At 35.1% G+C, this 22,649-nt stretch overlaps 2 protein-coding genes across 2 annotated transcripts; both read left to right on the top strand.

Moving 5' to 3' along the window:
- Positions 1-1,287: 1,287 nt before the first annotated feature.
- LOC131876758 (linamarin synthase 1-like) lies at positions 1,288-2,250 on the top strand. The gene is made up of 3 exons (XM_059222234.1): positions 1,288-1,662; positions 1,786-1,887; positions 2,020-2,250. Exons 1-3 carry the CDS (start codon positions 1,288-1,290, stop codon positions 2,248-2,250), a joined length of 708 nt encoding a protein of 235 aa, XP_059078217.1.
- Positions 2,251-16,537: 14,287 nt separating this feature from the next.
- LOC131068705 (linamarin synthase 1) lies at positions 16,538-18,258 on the top strand. Its single transcript, XM_058003957.1, has 2 exons — positions 16,538-17,048; positions 17,135-18,258. Exons 1-2 carry the CDS (start codon positions 16,538-16,540, stop codon positions 18,133-18,135), a joined length of 1,512 nt encoding a protein of 503 aa, XP_057859940.1. The 3' UTR covers positions 18,136-18,258.
- The last annotated feature ends 4,391 nt before the right edge of the window (positions 18,259-22,649 follow it).

Genomic DNA, 22,649 nt, shown 5'->3' with positions numbered 1-22,649 from the left:
TCAATTTCTTTCCTTGCCTAGGGTAAACCTTTTCTACCCTCAACTTAGCTCTGATACCATGTGAAAATTCTGTTGCAGTTACTGATTATTAACCTCCTATCTTTAATAGATTATTTGATCAACAAATATTGGAAAATAACACAACTACAACTTCAAAAATAAAAATAGGCGGAAAGAAATATGTAACACAATGACACGATATTTCCGGACAATTGTCCTTGGGAAAACCCCGAAGGGAAAACCAGTATTGCAGATGAGAAATATATTAACTTCAACAAATTAAGAGATACAAAATTCCTTGCCTCTCACTGGCAGAACTCCGACAATCTCCCAATTTCTCCCCCTGATATTCCTGCACTGCTATCCCCAACGCTATCACTACAGCCCTTCTTAACATCGCAAGACTATTTGCTAACTCTGCAAATAATTCAAAAACTTCATAAATTCTAAATGACCCATGACCCCTTTTTATACTACTCTATTGGAAAACCAACGACCGAGATTAATTCAAACCAACGGCTGAGATTAAGACAACTCAATAACCAATAGCTAATTTTGGCTATGAGGTGTCACCTAAAAAGAGCTACTATTAAATAACAATTATTATTATCCTAACAATAGGATCTAACAAAAACAACCACTTTCTAATTTCTGGTTAAGGATGAACAGCTGTCCAAACTACCCATATCTAATGCTGCTATTTCTGGGTCAGGACGAACAACTGTCCAAGCTACCCATAATTAACACCCTTTCCTGCAAAGGGTCACGTCAACACTTTCATTCATCTGGCCGATCTCTTGGCCGCATGGGGTTTTTTCATAACTTCATCAACATAGAGTGGACTGAGAAATGCATGTTTTGAAGTACAGAGCTCAAGTCAGAACAGCAACACTCCAAACGTAATTTCCGATTTTTGTCGTTCCCAGATGGCTTACCACCGGATCATGGCCGCACAACCAATTTGGGGGAGCTATTAACAATGCTGGCAAAGCGTGGAGATGCCTTGGAAGCTCTCCTCCGCAGTGAGAGTGGGAACAACATTCCTCCCATCATGTGCATCGTGGTAGACTACTGCATGTCATGCACTGTATCAACGGCTACCAATATGCGACTGCCCAGAGTTGTCTTTTGGCCTGTTTGTGCCGTTGTCTCTATTGCTTCAAAATACGCTCATTCTCTACTTTCGTAGGGCCACATTTCCATCAAGGGTATTCTTCTGCGCGTCTGCTTTTAATATTAACTTCAATTCTTATTTTGCTATAGTTTGAGTATTAACTTGGAGGTGTGATGGTTTCAGTAAGCGAAAGAAATCGTCCGGAGAAAATGATCACTACTTTGCCCGAGAATATACCAGCTGTATGGCCTAATGATCTCATATCGTTCTACCACGAGCATTTTACATCGGATCCCATCTACAAAGCGCTATTGTTTGAATCAGGAATGTGTCACATGGGGGACTATGTGTTTGTCAACACCTTTGAGGAATTGGAAGGAAGAGACGCGGCGGTGGCACTTTCCATCAAAGGGTGTCCATCTGTGTCAATAGGCCCTGTGTTTCTCATTAACTTTTTAAGAGGGGAGAACTCAAAGCTGAGCAAAATGTCAATGTGGGAGGAAGACGATAGCTGCTTACAGTGGCTCGACAAACAACTCCCGTGCTTTGTGTTGTATGTTTCATTTGGAAGCTTGGCCCTCAAATTGCAATAGTAGTTGGATGAGCTGGCACTAGGTCTACAACAAAGCAAGCATGCATTTCTATGGGTTCTTCGTTTTGATATTGCTCAGGGGCAGGCTGTTGTTCTGCCCGAGGGATTGGAAGAACGAACCAAAGATCGCGCCTTGTTTGTGAAATGGACGCTGCAATTGAAGGTCCTTGCACATCGTTCGGTGGGAGGATTTCTGACGCATAGTGGATGGAACTCGACCGTGGAGAGCATAAGCATGGGAGTGCCAATGATTGGGTGGCCTTATTTCGGAGATCAGTTCCTTAATTGCAAATTGACTAAATAAATATGGAAGGTCGGCTTAGACTTTAAGGACATGGACATTGACGATGGGAGGTTGGTGAGTAGAGAAGAGATAAGGAGTGTAGTGGTGAGCGTGATGGAGAGTGAGGAGTCGCAGAAGAAAGTCGAGGAGCTGAAAGAAGTGGCAAGGAAAGCAGTGATGGAGGGAGGTTCTTCTTGTGAAAAATCTATTACAATTACTAATTATTATCCTCTTATCTTTGATAGATTATTTGAGCAATAAATATTGGAATATAACACAATTGCAATTTCACAAACTCATAAAAAATGTGCAACACAATGAACACAATATTTTCGGACAATTGTCCCTGGAAAAACCCCGAAGGAAAAACCAGTACTGCGGATGAGAACTATATTAAAACTTCAACAAATTAAGATATACAAATATTGCTTGCCTCTTACTGGCAGAGCTTTGATGATCTCCTAATCCTCTTGCTAATATTCCACCTTGCTACTATCCCAATGCTATCATTGCACCCTTGCTAACACTACAAGACTACTTGCTAACACTGCAAGTTCTTCACATAATTCATTGTTTTCCAAATGCCCCCTGACCCCTTTACATACTACTCTCATTGGAAAACCAACGACCGAGATTAATTCTCAATCAACGGCTAAGATTAAAAACAACTAAACAACCCTAACCAAATTGGTTGCTAGAAGTTTCTAAAAATAGTCAAATAATTAATAAAGTTGTTTGAACTCTGAATACATTTGTTAGCAAATAATTATTTACTAATTATTTAGCAAATGTACAAACAGTTGTCCAAGCTACCAAACTAACAAACTAACAATCCCTCTTAGTGAGGAAGCTGTTCTGCATGACACCCAACTTCTCTCTGAAGAAGATGAATTTCGCCTTCCCCAATGCCTTTGTTAGAATGTCTGCTACTTGCCGATCTGTAGGTATAAATTGTAGCTGAACAACTCCATGCTGTACACATTCTCTAATGAAGTGATACCTGATGTCTATATGTTTTGACCTATCCTAAAACAATGAATTCTCAGTCAACTTAATGCAACTCTAATTGTCGTAGTGTATCACTATAGTCTCCACCTTCTGACCAAACAAGGCTACTAGAAACTTATGAAGCTATATAGCTTCACATGTTGCCATGCTAGCTGCTATGTATTCTAACTCTGCAAAACTCAGAGCCACAAACTTCTGCTTCCTATGAAACCAAGAGACAACTCCTGATCCCAGACTGAAACAACACCCTGAAGTGCTCCTCTTGTCTGTTGTACTGCCTGCCCAATCTGCGTCAGTATAGCCCATCAACTTGATTCCTTCACCTCGAGCATATCTAATCCCATACTCAATTATACCTTGCAAATAACACAACACATGCTTTTCCACTGTCCAATGCACTCCCTTTGGCTCAACCATGAACTGACTAAGAGAGTTAACTGCAAAAGCTATATCTGGCCTGGTGTTGACCAAATACATGAGAGAACCAATCAACTGCTTGAATAATGTGGTATCTACATCCTTCTCCCTGGATGTATCTACCTTCCTCCAATTCATGATCATAGGTGTAGACATGGCTTTGCAATCTTCCATCCTAAACCTTTTCAAGATTTCAATGCAATATTTCCCTTGTCCAAGGAAAATCTCTTCATCTGTCTACCATACCTCCATGCCTAGAAAGTAGTGCATAAGTCCCAAATCCTTCATCTCAAACTTTGCTGCAAGGTCCCTCTTGCACTCTTCTATGAGCCCTAGTGAATCTCTTAGAAACAAGTCATCCACATATAGAACAAGAATGAGAATCTCATCCCCAACCACCAAGTAGTAGAGATTAGCATCCGCCTCACTCTTCACAAAGCCCATTTCCTGCAAGTAACTATCAATACACTCATACCATGCTCTGGGAGCCTGCTTGAGTCCGTACAAAGCTCTCTTTAATCTACACACGTGGATCTCTTTTCTATTTGCTAAAAAGCCTTTTGGTTGTTCTATGTAAACCTCCTCTTTCAACTCACCATTGAGGAATGTTGTCTTGACATCCATTTGATGGATCTGCCATCCCATTTGTGCTGAAATTGACATTACAGCTTGTATAGAAGTATACCTGACAATTGGAGCAAATGTCTCCTCATAGTCTATTCCCTCCTTTTGAGAGAACCCTTTTGCCACAAACCTTGCTTTTTATTTCTCGATGCTACCATCTGCACCGTGCTTGATCTTATAGATCCAACATTATCCAACCACAACTCTATCCGTTGGTCTAGGCACTACCTCCCAAACATCATTATGCATAATTGAAGTATACTCCTCAACCATAGCATCTTGCCACACTTGATGTTGTGTAGCCTCCTAATAGCTAGAAGCTTCACTATCTACCAACTGACTAACTAATGCAATATAGTCATGAAACTTAGCTGGTTGTTTCTATTGTCTACTACTCCTCCTAGGAGTACCCACTAACTCCTGAGTATTTCTTTGCGTCTGTTGAACCTTACGGTTGTTGCTGCCAACTGTAGAAGATGAAATATCAACCTCCATGTCTTCTTGATGCATCTCTTCTTGCACCTGTTGCTCCATACTCTGAGAACTCTCACCTCCTAAGCCTATGCTTGTACTAGTAACTGTACTAGAGCTTTGCTAACCTTGATTCGATTGAGTGATCCTTAGAGCTCGTGTTGGCTACTCACTCTCATCATCTGCTCTCTAGAGCTTCTAAATTCCTTGTCCTCCATGAACTTGACATCATGTTGAACAATAATCCACCTGGTCCCTAGAATGAATATCCAATATGCCTTTGAGGTTTCACTATACCTCACAAAGTACCCTCTTTCTGCAGTCTGATCTAACTTGGTACGTGTATCCTTTGGAATGGGACAATATGCCAAACTCATAAAGATCCTGAAGTGACTAATGTCTCACTTCTTCCCAGTGAATGCTTCCTCTAGTGTCATCTTCCCTAACAATGTATGTGGAACTTTGTTCTATATGTATACTGTCGTACTACATGCTTCTGCCAATAAGTAATGGGGTAGGTCTTGATCATGTAGCATAGCCCTTATTGCCTCCGATATGGACTGATTCTTCCCCTCAGTAACCCCACTCTATTGCGGGTTGTAAGGAACAATCCACTCTCTCTTTATTCCTTCTTTGGTACAGAACTCCTAGAACTCATTCCCTTTGTACTCACCTCCATTGTCTGACCAAAGAACCTTTATATTTCTTCTTGTTGAGTTCTCCACAAGAGCCTTGAACTCTTGGAATTGACTGAAAACCTCATCCTTGGTCTTCAAGAAGTATATCCAGGTCTTCCTAGAGAAATCATCAATAAAAGTAGCATAGTACTTGTATCCTTTGAGAGACTTCATCGATATTGGCCCACATATATCTGAATGTACTAGATCAAGAAAACCCTTAGATCGAGTGTCACTCCTTGGAAAATATGCTTTTGCAAACTTCCCCAACACACATCCCTTACATACATCATCATGCTCTATTCTCACCTCTAGAACACCTGTCACAGTCTCATGAAGCAATTTAAGTGCTCCATGATGTATATGGCCCATCCTCCTATGCCATAGCTCTCCAAGATCTCTAGGATTACTGCTGCTCATGAGTGCCTTAGGAGTATCAAACTGCAACCTATAAAGTCGACCATTCCTAACTCCAAGAGCTATGGGTGATTTTCAATCCTTATGCTTAATCAATGCATGTGCCCCTCTAAAGAGTACATAGTACCCTTTGTCCTGAAGGATAGATACAGAAATCAAATTCATCCCTAAGCCTGGAACATGCAACACATCATTAAGAGGAATCATCTTACCATTCTCCCTCTGAAACTGAACAATCCCTTAGCCAACTGAATTGAGTTTGGACATGTTTCCCACAGAGATTTGGATTCTGGTGTTCTCCTCCTTATAACTAGAGAAGTATTCTCTAACTCTTGTTATATGAAATGACTCCCCACTATCTATGTACCAAATACTCTATGAGGTTGAGCTAACCATACATGCTATGAGTGTAAACTCATCTTCCATTCTATTCGAGAGCTCATCTGCACTTGCTGAGGCTGCAACTTGCTTCTTTCCTTTCTTGTCATTCTTCTTCATTTCTGGGCAATCGCTGACATAGTGACCAAACTCGTGATAGCCGTAGCACTTGATCTTCAACAAGTCTTTTTTCTTCTTCTCACCTTGTGGATTTGATCCTTTGCTGGACCCCTTCTTTGCTTTTCCTTTATCCGCTAGGGAAATGTTCTCCTGTTTTGCCTCACTTTTATGACTCTTATTGTTGGTTCCATTAAAAAGTCTTAGTCTAAGCTCCTCCTAAGTGAAGTCACTCCAAAGTCAATCCCAACTTGGTAAGGTGTCTCGTCCATTAACAACTTGAACAAAGACATCCCACTGCTTAGAAAACCCATTTAGGGCTATCCGTACCAGCTCATCATCACTTGGTTTATCTCCAATAGCTGTTAACTCATCCTTGATAGGTTTGAGTCTGGTGAGGTAACTCGTCACATCTTCTCCCTTATTCATTCGGGTATTCCTCAGCTTTTCTCTAATAATCAGCTTCCGATTAGTGGTAGAATTCTGGTACAGATTCAGAATGGCATCCCACATCTTTTTGCAGTATCTAACTCTGCAATATGTGGAACTATATGGTCCTTGACACCATCAAGGATTAGCCTCCTCGCCTTGTAATCATCCTTCTTGTATGCTGCAAGAAGTATTACATCTGTAGGTACAATCACAATAGTGGTAACATATTCCTTGATACCATTCTCTTCTAGCAATAAAGAAATTTTGGCTTTCTAAACACCAAAATTAGAGGCTCCATCCAATCCGTCATGATCTCTTAAACCAACTAAGACCATCTCAAAGGTTAAAGCAAATAAAAATTCTAAAGAGGTTAAACTAGGTTTTATAAACCCTTAGTTTCCTTCGCCTAGGGTAAATCTCTTCTACCCTTAACTTATCTTTGATACCATGTGAAAAATCTATTACAATTATTGATTATTATCCTCCTATCTTTGATAGATTGTTTGAGAAACAAATATTGGAAAATAACACAACTGCAATTTCACAAACTCATAAAAAATGTGCAACACAATGAACACAATATTTTCGGACAATTGTTCCTGGAAAAACCCCGAAGGGAAAACCAGTACTGTGGATAAGAACTATATTAAAACTCTAGCAAATTAAGAGATACAAATACTGCTTGCCTCTTACTGGCAGAGCTTCGATGATCTCCGAATCCTCCTACTGATATTCCACCCCGCCACTATCCCAACGCTATCACTGCACCCTTGCTAACACTGCAAGACTACTTGCTAACACTACAAGACTACTTGCTAACACTGCAAGTTCTTCACACCATTCATTGTTTTCCAAATGCCCCCTGACCCCCTTATATACTACTCTCGTTGGAAAACCAATGACTAAGATTAATTCTCAATCAATGGCTAAGATTAAAAACAACTAAACAACCTTAACCAAATTGGTCAAGCTAGAAGTTTCTAAAAAGAGTCAAATAATTAATAAAAATTGTTTGAACTCTAACTACATTTGTTAGAAAACAATTATTTACTAATTATTTAGCAAATGGATAAATAGTTGTCCAAGCTACCAAACTAACAAACTAACACCTCTTTTAACAACATAAACACCTTCATCCACGATATGCTCAACCAAGCCAAATCATAGTCATAGTGAAAAAGATGACAATATGCACTAGAATTGTGTGTCTGGTTAGTTGTTATGGGGTGTATGAGATTTAGGGTTTCTACCGAGTCTATATCCGTTTTGAAACTGGTGACATTCTTTTTGGGTTTGATGTTGGACCTTCTATTGTAAACATAAGTTTATTCTTGTTTTAGTTTTATGATTTTATTTTATTTTTTGTTTAGAAGATGATATAGATTTCTATTTGTCTTTTTCATTGTCTTAAACTTATTTATTTAAAAATTATTATTTTTAAAAAAAATTATTATTATTTTGACATATATGTGTCAATTTCGATTCATTTAAAATTATATACATATTTAAAAAAAAAGGACACAAGGTCACTTGTCACAGTTATATAGGCAACGCTTAGAAAGTAAGATAATATAAATAATAATAAAGTCTCTTAAGTGGTGAGAGCAACACCAATGGGAGGTGGAGAGGGCTCCCAATCATCTAGTTTTCTCCATATATCAACAAGGTTTGGGGCAAATTTAGGAATGGCCCACCCCTCATTAGTATTAGCTTCTACCTCATACTTGTATTTGTCTTGATTCCTTGCTAGTGAAATAGCCAGAGCCATCCAAGGGAACCACTTTGTGGAGTTGGGCCAACCACCACTACCACCAGTCAACAACCAACTATTGCCATCATCGATAGATGACACCACCCCATCCAAGGGCCACTTGGAGTTAGAACCTCCATGTAGGGACAAGGCAGAGCACCATCAAGCTGAGACACTCGTATCGCTAGAGTGGTGACAAGGAAAATGAGATCTAGAAGACTAGGAGCATTGAGTTGAAAAGTTGGTTTTGAAAAATAAAGATAAAAGAAAACACATGAATATTCTAGTGAGAATAATCTTAAGAGAAAATGAGTATAAGGAATTACGTTGTTCTTGTGGACTTATGTCTTGGAAACCAAGTTAAGCATGATAAAAATTAAATATCTAAGTAATATTTCACCTTGAAGTTGTCATTATATTTATAGTAATAGTTGGATCATTCAAACTAGAGTTATATTGTGGGACCAACGTGAAACTATTATTTTTTGGTTTGATACAAATATTGCAACATGTGAAGGCTCACTATTAAAAAAATGGTGATATTATCTTAAAACTTGAAGGATCAAAGAAAATTGGTTTCAAATGGTATATATCATGGTGCCATAATAAAGATAGTATTATTCAAGTTTTTTTTTAAGTACTAATCAACCCATGATCCTATATGCTACATGAGGATCATTGGGTAAGGTTTAAAAGATAAAGAAGGGGAACAAAAATTAAAGAAAATAAACTTAGTAGTTCATATTGCTTAGAATAAAACATTACATCTTACAAACATCTGACTAAGCTTTGGCTCTTTCATACAAACATCAACATTTTCTTATAGCGTATTGCATTCCTAGACTCATATCTTACTACTCATCTTCTTATAGAAGACTTCTTACAACTTTAATTTCTTACAACTTACAACTTACATGTATGTAGAGTTGGATTGTAGTGAGTGGTTAGCAAAATAGACACATGCAATATATAGAAGACTAAGCACATACAAAGGATAGAGAAGATGAAATAAAATAATATATTTTAAATTGCCTAGAAATCATGAAAAAATAACTAATGGGATGTTGGATAGGTGGGAGGAGTTAATGGAAAATTCATTTGAATCCATAACAAGATCTATCTTCAATGACAACCGTTAATGCTATAAATTTGGAGGATACAAAGATGACAAGAACAACTGGTAGATTTATTATGTTGAGGTTATACTTCGAAAACCCCCCCTTAGTCACATCTATGAATTCAATTACTTTATTGATTTCTTTAATTGAATCTTCAACATTTTGAAACCTAAGAAATCCCTTTTGTTTGTTGGGATACTCCAACCATGAGCTCTAGCCCACTTGGTCACTAATCCATCATAGGTTCAAGTGTGATACACTTGTTTTTCTCAAAACATCCCTTTGAGATATACTATTGGTGATCAAGGCTCCTAGCTTTAGTTGTCTCTATTGGCATCATATATTGCTCGCACAAATATTAAATTCTAGAACATGCAATCATATTTCTTCTTGACCAATTAACATCATCATATAACTTCAAACACTTTGTATCTTCCTTTGATCTGATATCTTTTAATCAAATTCTTTTTCTTACTCTATTCTACATAAATTAAGTGTGATTTCTAGCAAAAGCTTATCTTCTGCAATTTGTTTCACTCCCTCTCAACCTAGACAATTACCTATACAACTTCCTTAACATAGCAAGGTCTCGAGTGGGGGGTTAAGGGTTTGGTATGATTTATAGATCCAACTACAAGATGGACAATAGTTACAACACAACACATACTATGTCATCCTCTATTTAGGTTCTTTTTAGATTGTTTCCTTCTTTCACCAAAAATAAACTTTATCCCCAAGTAATTAAAAAAAATTCTCAGTCTTCAATTTTCATGTCTCACCAAAAAACTACAATTATCTACCTTTCTTTTGGTAGTGACATGGCTTTCACACACACGATTCCTCTTTTTTTACAAAATAGGGAGAATTTCCTCTTCAACGACCACTAATGATTCTATGATCTTGCTTTATCCTTTAATCAAATGATGGGATATCTTTGTTAGGGAATGAAAAGTAGACAAGTTATAGCCTTCTACCTCTAAAATCAGCACTCCCCTAGATTCTCCTAGATTTCCTTAATCCAAACTTGATAATGAAAGAATATAATTTTAGTAGGAAATATTGGATAATAAGATAAATTGGATAGTTCTAAACCATTAGTCACCATGAAATTCTGTAATCTTTCTTTATTTATAAATATTTTTGGCAGCCACTTTCTAACCATATTCTGCCCCATCAAAGATAAGGAGTGTAGAGATATTTTTACTATTTTAATATATACATCAATAATAAATATGTAGGGGTAATTTTGAGCCATCAATGATTAGATACCTACAACAATGGGTTTGCACTTTGGATAGTGATCCTTTCCGTATGATTTTCTTCGCAATACAATATTTCTAATAAGCTAAGACGTTCACTTGCAACATTGTTTTCAATTGAATTTGTTGCTCATTTGTGGAAATGAAAAGCCTAAAGAAAAAGGTAAACAAAAAAGATTAAATGGATGTGGATATCGCTGTTCTTATCAAGATATTGACAAGAAAAAACAAAAGTAAAATTATAAAAGACATAAACATGAAATGTAAATCTTATATTCTAAGTTCTATTTTCATTTTTTATGAATGTAAGAGATAAATACATGAAACATTAAAGAAATTAAGGTCTCTCACTCAAGATCCTCTTGTTACACACAGTGTGGACATGTTCAAGATGATTTTATGATGAAACATTGGAATGTAGATAATTAAATCAATAGTATGGCATTGCATTTTGTAAGATTATGAAAATAATTCATATAATTAATTATCTACATATTTTAAGGATGATCTCTCAAGGGTTATCATTAATTTGAGAGATGAATGAAGAGATTGTTTAAAAAATTAGAACCATGAGAAACTTTCAAGTGGTACCCTATAATTGGTGTACAAGAGGAGTTCAATGATTGTAGTGATTTGGATGATATATATTTTCTTGGGATAAAATTAATGGTCAAGATTAAATGTCATTTTTAGAAAATCCAAAAAGTCAATTACGAAACATGTGAAGAGCTAAGATTTTTTTAATAGAATAAATAGAAATGAATTTGATGAGAGGACTTTATGGAGAAATGACAAGCATGATGTGAGATAAATGCATGATATGTGCAAGTGGGTTTATTAGCTAACTAATGGTTTGAGGGAGATTTTAGATAATTAAATAAATAGATTGTATTTATTTAGGTGTTTGAAGATTTAGGTATAAAACAAATTTTAATTAATATTAGAATATTGAGTTCATCTAATGAAGGTTGGATTATAGAGAAAAAAAATTTGAAATGAGAAAAGAAAATTGATAGATAAACTCTGAGCATAATGACCACTCCCATAAATATTAAAACAAAAAATATCAAACACATCAAACTTATAAAATAGACATACAATGCATTAACAAAAAAAATCCTAGAAAATAGAGGTCATATTAAGACCTATTTATGATTAAGTTTCTTTTGCATATGGATCCTTTAAAACCATCTTATCATGAGACCAAAAAGGCATCCAACACTTACCAATCTCTTTGTTGATGATCTTTCTTCAATTGACTTGAGTATTGTCATTTGCATTTGGTATAATAGAATCCTTAATTTCATATCTATTTACTTTATAAAGATGTCAACTTTAAATTTGCCTTTTGAATTCCACCAAACATTGATTCCTATGCAAAATCTGTATTCTTTTATATTTTATTTTATTTTTTAAATATTAACTTACATATTTTAACTTAAGTTAATTGCACTTTACTTACCCTTTTCCTTTTTACAATCATATATTAAAAAAAAATACAAATATAATATTTTGTTATAAACCAATCTTTTCAAATGTTGAATAATGTTGCTTACCGTAGTACTTCAAACAATACCTTCCATAATTTTATGAGGAATATTTTAATCCATATTTAATTATAAAATAATATAATTTTAGAAAGAATAAATAAATTACAACACTATAAGTAATATAAGATAGCACCCTACATTGTAATACAACAATAGTAATTTTATAATACTTGCAAGTTATGTTTATTATTGAAATAATCAGCCTCCAATCATTATGAGGCATAGGAAAATAATTAATGATTAAATAAATAGGTTATTAATAAAAAAATAATTTAATAAATAGTTGGGATGTGACATTTGTATACACTAGTCATTTATTACACATATGATTACACTTATCCACATAAATTCTTTCCCCAACTTAGTATTAGCATTGTTATACCTTATGTCAATCTTGTAATGCAAAAGGTCAATCTCGTGCCATGCAAATTGATCCAATATTTAAAATTTACAAACTAAAATCTTTTCCAACTCCCACCAATTTTACTATCTATTATGAGTTGATTTAATACATATTTATGTGCTTAGTTGTTATCTTGGTACTTAAAGGAAAGTTGACACTACTATAGGGTTGGTTCAATGCCTACCATATCTAGGGCATAGATAGACATTGATGGATGAATGGAATATATTTATACTTTCCCCATCTTAAGGCTCCCACTATATATCTTAGCTATAGTGATCTCCTAAGCATAGCTAGTTGGCTCTATGAGATAGGCTTGGTGGGAGCCCATTTGTAAGATGTGAGCAAGTATGGTTTTGTGGTCCTCCTAATCATAGTCTATAAAGTGAGAAATATTTCAACTTAAAAACTAATTAGAGGAAGGGAAAATAAATTTAACATGCATTCGCTCATCATAGAATTCTTATACAAAAATTATATCCAATAAAGATAAGAATCATCATAGGAGAGCTTAAATTTGGAGCATTAAAAGGAACTTAACATATACATAAAATCATTTCAAAAAATCGACATAATTGAAGAGTGGTCTTTGGATATTTTCTATATTATGAATTCAACCTAATCAATGGGGGTTTAAATAGAAGAAAATATTCTTTAAAATATATTCATGCCCCAGTATTTTCAATGTCACCAATCTTTAATAGTTAGTGACATAGAGATTACAATAATTTCAATATAAAATATTAAAAATTGCTTGATCATAATAATGAAGAAAAATCGATCCATATTCATGAAATTGACAAAAACATAAATATGAGATTGTAAAAATAATTGATGACAACATGCACAACAAGTTTACCTATTTAATATTATTTGCGACATAAAATTTTACCATGCTGATAGAAGTAATTAGAGTACCAACAAAAAATATAGTAATGTGAATATGGTAAAAAGAAATGAATAAAAATCAAAGTTGAGTAGGACAAGGCAACTCTTGTGGGTAAAGATTCAAGCTCCTTTATGATGGATTCTGGGACTAGAGAAGTTGTGGTGAAAGCCGTTATGGAAGGCCAAACTAGTTTTTTCAATTGGGTGGTCACGAAGATCTCTGGTTTGAAAAGAAGGATCAACTACCTTACTATGGGAGAAAATTCTTCCCCTTCTTCAAACAACACAAACAAGCTACTTGAGCTTAGCCAAAAATTGGTGACAGATGTCAAATTCATGAAGAATGATCATGAAGAAAAAATAATGAACCTAGAGGTGGCTATGGGTAGGGTTGAGGAGATGCTGAGAGCAAAAATTGCAGTGAGTAGAACTACCATGAACAATAGCATGGAGGGCCTTCGAAGGCTAAATGAAAAAGCTCAATGTATTAATATTTCCCCTTAGGCTACTCATGCCTTCCCCTCAATCTTAGTTTGCGACAAATGCAAGGTAAAGGAGTTCATCTAGGAAGACAAGACCCAGATTAATCAGGGACCTTTAGCTCGCACCCGAAGTAGGGACGAAGGTAAGTAGGTTAAAGCCACTGATATAGAGAAGTTCTAGCTGATATCAATAAGGCTTTTATTGAGAAAAATGTTAAGACTGTTCAAATGTTGAACAAAATTATTTAATCTCTCAGTTTTTAGACCCCATTTTTTGTTGATTTTGTTGCTACTCACCCATTGTGGCTTCGCTTCTACTTTGTCTTTACAAACTGTTTCTTTTTGTATGGGTTTTGGGTCCCTGTAAAACCTATTTTACACTAATAAAAAAAAATAAAATGATTAAATAATCCACACATATTTAAACAAGAGATGCACTGTGTCAATTTCTTGCCTATAAGTGTTACATGTAATTGATATTGTAGGAGTCTAAATGGTGTAAAGTTCAAATCTTCTAAAATAAAAAGAAAATGTTTTACATATAGTAGTTATTGTTAGGTAGAGTAGTTGATCATTGTAGTTAGATTAGTGGAAACATAGATAATTCATGTACATCATTAGTCATCTAGTTGATTTCTCTTTGTGATGCTCTATATTAGTCACATGGCTTATTGGTAGCTACCATTAATGATATAGCAAATGACACTCTACACATTCTAGCCCCATTTTCCGGGGATGTGAAAAAAGACAAATGTTTGTAGCAATAAGGAACTTGAGCATATAATTTTCGTCCATCTTTTTTTTAATCAATTTGGTTTACTTGAATGCTTTTTTTCATTGCAAGTGTGTTTGGATAGGTTCAGAATTGCATTCAAGAAATCACATTAGAATTAAAAAACAAAACGATTGAGATTATTTGTAGCATCTTGCACCCTTCTTTATAATTCACAACGATGGATTTCAATAAATTGCTTGTTAATTTCGTATCTGAAACATCTTCAATATAAAAATAATTATTAAAGTAAATTCGTAAAAGTTTGTTATTATTTAGAGTTATTATATATAGATTTTGAAATATTTGTATCTATATATTTTTATACAAAAATAATATATTGTATATTATACAAATAATAGATACATAAAAATTGAACAAAGTATTAAAAACATTAAATATGATCAATTGTTGGATAGATAATACATAAAGTAGATAGTTATTTTCTAAATTACATAGTGCCTAAGTTTTTTTTTTTAAATTATATATTTTAATTTGAAGGATGTGAATGACATCACAAATGTCATTCAAGAAAAGAACATAATGTTAAAGTCAACAATGTACTTTTAGTATGATGTATATAATATTATTTAGGTCATTCAAGTGATTAATTGAGCTAACAAAAATTATAAAAAAAGACAAAACAATAATTGATTTTTGCAATGATTGCTGACAACATGAATAAATAGAGAGAAAGATAATTGGCATTTTTTAGATTATTAATAAAAAAAATATTATAGACTATTAAATTGTTGCTCAATTTTTTTAATTCTATACAATGATTGGTTGAACTAATATAAAAGTTGAATACAATAAATGTATTAATATCCTATCATAGGCAGGAACTAATAAATATAAATAAAATAATTTTTAAATAACTCTAAAATAAAATAAAATAACTATTAAGTAAATAAAACAGTGTTGATAAAAATCCTTCTTAAAATAAGATAAATTTTAGTAAATAAGAAACATAATTTTATAAAATACATTTATCTTTTCATAAATAAAAAATAATTCATGTAGATGAAAACTATAATCATGTGTGTTATCATTTTATTTTGAAGATTCTATCAAATTAAAAAATAATTTATAACAATTTTTTAATTATACAAAACTAAATGAAATACATAACTCAAAACTAAAATGAAACAAATCTTATTGAAATCTCAAAATAATTAGAATTATATATTAAAAATGTATAAATATAATATTTTCTGCGCTTCTTGTTGTGTTGCGATACTGTGGTCCTACAAACAAAACTTTCAAAATTTGTTGGTGGACGGCAATTAATTTTGTTACGATTATTTTAATCCAAACGTGAATAATGAGAGAATATAACCAGCAGGAAAAGTTATTTCCAACCCTATAGACGTGCCTGCAAAATCGTGACTTGACAACGAAAGCAAATAATTTTGTGTGGAGTGTATGTCCTTGCCAACGCTTCCAAGATAACAATACAGTTGGATAGATTTGAACGATTTAGTCGGCGAAACCTTTATTGCTATTTAAATATATTTCGCTGTGGGCTCTGGCCACTACCTAATCAATTTCTGCCTCCTCAGAAATATAAATAAGACGGGTAGCATTGAATATATCAAATTCCGTCTCCTCAGATATATCACTGAACATGCAGCAATAATTTTGATTAAACAACTGGCTTGACCTTCGGATTCCCATCCTTTTCATATGCTTTCCTTGATCGTTCAATCCTTATAAATCAGTGGTGAGAAGCCGAGAGGTTCACTTGTGGCATTCGTTTCCATTGAATTCGTTGCCCACTTGAGAATGACGATGAACGGTGTGAAAGATCTCACTGTGCACGCAGTTTTGGTGCCCTTTCCTGCGCAGGGTCACCTCAACGCTATGATACATCTCGCCGATCTCTTGGCAGCACGGGGTTTTTTCATCACTTTCGTCAACACAGAATGGACAGAGAAACGCATGTTTGGAAGTGCAAAGCACAAGTCGCAACTGCACCACACCAAACCCAATTTCCGATTTTTGTCATTCCCCGACGGCTTACCGGCTGAACACGGCCGCACCTCCCTCCTGGGCGAGTTATTTACAGCACTGGCTAAACGTGGAGACGCCTTGGAGATCCTCCTCCGCACTGAGAGTGGGAATGGCGTTCCTCCCGTCACGTGCATCATATCAGACTGTTGCATGTCCTGCACCGCGTCGGTGGCCGCCAATATGCAGGTGCCAAGAGTTGTCTTCTGGCCTATTTGTGCCGCTGCTTCTATTGCTCAGAAATACGCTAATTCTCTCCTTTCCCAGGGCCACATTCCTGTCAAAGGTATTCTTCTGCTCTACTTTTATATTAACTTAAAATTATTGTTTTTCTGTAGTTTGAGTATTGACTTCGAGATGTTGTTATTTCAGTGAGTGAAGGAAATCGTCCGGAGAAAATGATCACTACGCTGCCCGGAAATATACCAGCTCTATGGCCTAGCGATCTCATATCGTTCTACCGCGAGCAGTTTACATCGGATCCCATCTACGAAGCGCTGCTGTTTGAATCACGAATGTGTCACAAGGGGGACTATGTGCTTGTGAACACCTTTGAGGAATTGGAAGGAAGAGACGCAGCGGCGGCGCTTTCCATCAACGGGTGTCCATCTGTGTCAATAGGCCCTGTGTTTCTCCCTAACTTTTTAGGAGGGGTGAACTCAACGCTGAGCAACATGTCTATGTGGGAGGAAGACGATAGCTGCTTGCAGTGGCTCGACAAACAACACCCGCTCTCTGTGTTGTATGTTTCGTTTGGCAGCTTGGCCCTCAAATCGCAAGAGCAGTTGGATGAGCTGGCGCTGGGTTTGGAACAGAGCGGGCATGCTTTTCTGTGGGTTCTTCGATCTGATATTGCTCAAGGGCAGGCTGCTGTTTTGCCCGAGGGATTGGAAGAGCGGATCAAAGATCGGGCGTTGTTTGTGAAATGGACGCCGCAATTGAAGGTGCTTGCACATCCTTCGGTGGGAGGATTTCTGACTCACAGCGGGTGGAATTCGACCGTGGAGAGCATAAGCATGGGAGTGCCCATGATTGGGTGGCCTTATTTCGGTGATCAGTTCCTCGATTGTAGATTCGCCAAAGATATATGGAAGGTCGGTTTGGATTTTAAGGACGTGGACGTTGACGATGCGAGGTTGGTGAGAAGAGAAGAGATAAAGAGTGCAGTGGTGAGCGTGATGGAGAGCAAGGAGTTGCAGAAGAAAGCTCAGGAGCTGAAGGAGGCGGCAACGAAAGCAGTAATGGTGGGAGGTTCTTCTTTTAACAACATAACCACGTTCATCCACGATATGCTCGAACATGCCAAATCACAGTCAAAGTCTTCTTCCGTGTACTGCGAGGAAACTCGTGAAAAAGATGACAACATGCACTAGAATTGTTTTGTCGGATTTGTTGTTATGTTCTGTATGAGATTTGTTTGTTCAGATTGAGAGTATATCCATTTGTTTGTTTGTTCAGTGGCCTTTCTGGTATTCTTTTCCTTTTTAGGTTTCATAGGCTGGCATGAAGTTTTTATTGATTGATAAGCTAGATGCTTAGAAGACCGCCGACTATTGAAACCGGCCCTTCGCCACCGCTTGTTGCAGACCGATTTCTCCACAATCTAATCTCACTAATGTCTTGTCCTTATCTGCCAAAGTCAACGGACTCCAGCAACAACTTATAGTCTTCTATTTGCTAGGTTTATGCAGTTTTCAGTTACAAGCGTCTTTTATGATATTACTCTCTTTGAAAACCAACATGTATCTGCTATTGTAAACACAAGTATGTTGAAATTTGAAATTAAAGAATGATCTAGAATGGTCTTTGTTTTATTTTTTTAATATATGAATGTGTATATACTTTTGATTTAGATTTATGAAATGGGGGACTATTTCGAATGAGGTTTGGAGTCTAATTGCAAGAACAACAACATCACACATCACACCATGTCAATACCAATGAAAATATATTATTGTTTATTTTGTCTTTGTTTGTCATGTTTCTAAAATGAATTCATATAATGAAAACTTCTATTAATAAATCTATATAACACACTTAAAATCACATATGTTTTTTTCAATTTAAAAAAAAGTTGAAAAAAATAGAAGTAATTTTTTTTTGGAGAATTTAAAATGCTAAAGATTTTTAGATGTGTGATAAAATTGATGCTTGGTACAAACCAACATTATGCAATCATCTTTATGGTTATTAAAACACAACTTTTTGGAACTAGCAGCTATGCAATTACCTCTACTAGAGTAGATGGTTTCACACAACAACAAAGATATTCTTTTTTTAATTAAAGATCTACTTTATTCCATAAAAGCAATGTATAATCTATGCTTTACTTTTTGATGGATCCATAATACTTCTAAGTCATTTTTCTAGTTCATTTTATGATTACTTTTGTCCAATACAAAATCATTTGATCTCCAATTGCTATTTGTGAAAGAAAAAAACAAATAGAATGAAAAATGAGAATAAACCAAGAGGAATTGAAATCCAAATGGAAACAAATCTCTAATCTTGTGGTATCTTATCGAAAAATACGTAGTTAATACAAGAGTTTTGCTTTGTAATATTCATTAGTGTGAAGCTTACCTAATGTAACACAACTTGGTAGAGCTATGTGAGACCTTCACTTGTGTTTTGAGTTACCTAGAATAACACAATTTACAAGTTCTTGTGACTCCTTTTGTAACATGATCCCTTGTAAGTCTTTAAGGATTCTTACTATAGTAGAGGTGATTCCTTGCATTTTGATGTGGCTTCCTGTAACCTCCCAAGGATTTTACTAGCCCTAGATGCCATAACTTTTTTTGTTTTTGCATGATCCATGTGTGTTACCTATGCTGATCAAATTGCTCAGATTTATCTTCTTATTATAGATTGATAAGATTCTATGTCTTGAAAGCTTTCATCTTGCCAAGCTTGTTGTTGTCTTGACTCTTTGATGTCTTCAGGAGAGTACCTATTAAATCTCTATAATTTATCAACACCATGAGTGTAAGTTCATACTCTCACTAAAGTGGGGGCTAAATGTAGTGTAGTAAATTGTATACCTTTACAATTTCATACACTTCAGACTCACTTTGATGGTTGGGCTTAATGTACCTAATTCATGTGCAATTATTCTATGTTTTAGGATCATTTTTGGAAGCTTGGTTCAATCCCTAGTCAACAATTTTTGTTCTAGCTCAAAGTACTACAAGTAGGGTTCCCAATGCACGTCTTGGTGAACTAAGGTACCCAACACCCCTATCCAAAAATATTGGCCTCAAATTTGAAAATTTTACAATAGTTGGCTTGTAAGTACTGGGAAAGTATTCCCCAATGTTGACCTTAGAAAATTAAATTTAGAAACATGTAAGCTTAATATAAATACAACGCCCTCTCTCATTTCAAACTCCTATCCTCTAAGTGATACAATTGAGTATTCAATTAAGCATAATTGTGTATATGTCCATAATCAAGGATTCAAGCATTTAAGCTTCAATAATCATGGTCAATTTTTATGTGTTCCTCCATGATGAAGGAATCCATTAACATCAATCAAGAAAGATCCTTTTAAACATTTTCATTAAGGTTTTAGCCTCTATCCTTTCTGAGGGAAAGATTTTTTTTAATCAATCATTGTTGTGGTGGAGGTGGAAACACCAACATGGGGTTTGACTTTGGCAAGACCCTATACATAACAACCAATTTTCCCTTTTTCATGTGCACAGGTTCGGATCAAACCATAGAGAGTGCTAAAGTTGTGCAAAGTAGATAGCAATACAAGATCTTAGGCTTTGAATAGGTAGAAACACCTAGACTAGGGCACTCTCCAACCATTACTAACACATTTTCGCTAAGTTTTAGAAAGAGAGATCTAAAGAGCCTTCTTATTGGGAATCTAGAACTTATTGTTAGATCAAGCACCCTTATACTAGGGTGCCCTCCAATCTTATTTGTAATTTTCTTCTCTAATTTGTAGCTATGGGTTCTTCTCTATCTCCTATTCTCAAATCTGAGCTATTGTGTTGATTTCCAATTCTCTATCTTACTATTGATGCTAAAGTTAGCATTTTTCTATTATTTAACCTATATTAAACGTGCACACACACACACACACACACACACCCATACTTCACAATCTCAAATCCATTACAACACACAACATAAAGGAATCATAAACCCTACTAGTATTCAACTCTCTTATTAGGAATGTCATTGAATCTAGTTTATTGTTCCTAATGCTATGCAATGGCCATTTGAGATCTTCGTTTACATTCCTATGCTAAGATCTCATTTCCATACATATCAATAAGAAATATTTTTAATACACAAACAAATACAAGTAAAAGTTAATCATTTCTAAATACATGAAACATTCTAAGATATCATAATTAAATAAATTTTGGACTACCAATTAAAACATTAGCCATCAAACATAACATTTATATATTATTAATAAATACACCTAGGATCACTCTAGATTCACATATATGGCTATGCTATATGCACATAGATACATATTAAGCTTCCCAAAATTACATTAATATTATGGAGAAAGATAAAGCACATCAAAATCATCTAATTAACTCTCGTTAACTTATTATTATTTTATGTATAGCACATGGATAATAGTAACCAAAGCAACAATATTTAAATCCAAGGACAACATATATCACACCATACACACTACATCATTATTGTCTTGATATGCATCGAATTAATCTCAATAATTATTGTTCTTTTCTTGAACGCATTATTCTTTCACATTGTTACGACGTTGACGCCAATGTGATCTTTTCATGTAAAACAATATTGTGTGGCAGAGACGGCATGATGAGAAGCTTGTGGTTGGTGTGTAAACTGAAGACGCCTCTCATCCAGGCTGTGAAGCATTTGAGAAGAAAGATCCTCGATGTCATCTATCGACTTACGTATTTAAAAAAGGAGGAGACAAGGAATATTACGTAAGTCTTTAAGATGGATTGAACTTTGTATTTTTTCAAGAAACAGATATTGTTTGATAGACACAAAATAAGGAGATGCTTTAAATTCGCATGGGAAGTGAAGAGGAGTCTTCCCTTGGCTTTGAAGTAATTCATAAACTTTTCTTGGTCGTCATCCAAAGTTGGAAGTTGATGGATCATTGATTAGGGTTTCCCTGCTGAGACTATAGTTGATTGTGGTTGTTCTTCTCAAACCCCTACATGTAGATGGGTTGTAAGCTTAGCATCTGTCATTTTGAATATAGGGATTGTTTTTATTGAATTATTACTATTAAGAAGTTATCGAGTCCTTGAATGTCCTTTCTATTGAAACTAGTCTATGAAGTGATATTGTCTAACTCACTGACATTTGATGGTTGTACCTAATGTATCTAATTCATGTGCAAATATGTTATGTTTCAAGATCAGTTTTGGAAGCTTGGTACAATCCTCTATTCAATGACTTTTGTTCTAGTTCAAATTATTGCAACTAGGGTTCCTAATGCATTTAACCTAGTGGACTAGGGTGCCCAACACCCTTGTCCATAAAATTTAGCCTCAAATTTGAAATTACAGCTATTGGCATTGTAAGTAGTAGGAAAGTGTTCCTCGATGTTGACCTTCGTAGAAAATTAAATCCAAAAAGGTGTAAGTTTCATATAAATACAACCCCTCTCTCATTTCAAACTCTTATTCCTAGTCTAAGTGACACAATTGAGAATTCAATCAAGCGTAATTGTGTATAGGTCTGCAATCAAGGATTGACGCATTCAAGCTTGAACAATCATGATCAAGTTTTATGTGTTCCTCTATGATGAAGGAATGCATTAACATCAATCAAGAAACATCGATCCTTATGTGAGACTTTAAGCTAAGGGTTTCATATCAAAGGTAGTATTTATCATATTAAGCATCTTCATTAAGGT

The sequence above is a fragment of the Cryptomeria japonica genome, chromosome 6 (genome assembly GCF_030272615.1).
Source record: "Cryptomeria japonica chromosome 6, Sugi_1.0, whole genome shotgun sequence".
Taxonomy (NCBI): Eukaryota; Viridiplantae; Streptophyta; class Pinopsida; order Cupressales; family Cupressaceae; genus Cryptomeria; species Cryptomeria japonica.
This window is presented reverse-complemented; position numbering and strand designations above follow the sequence as displayed.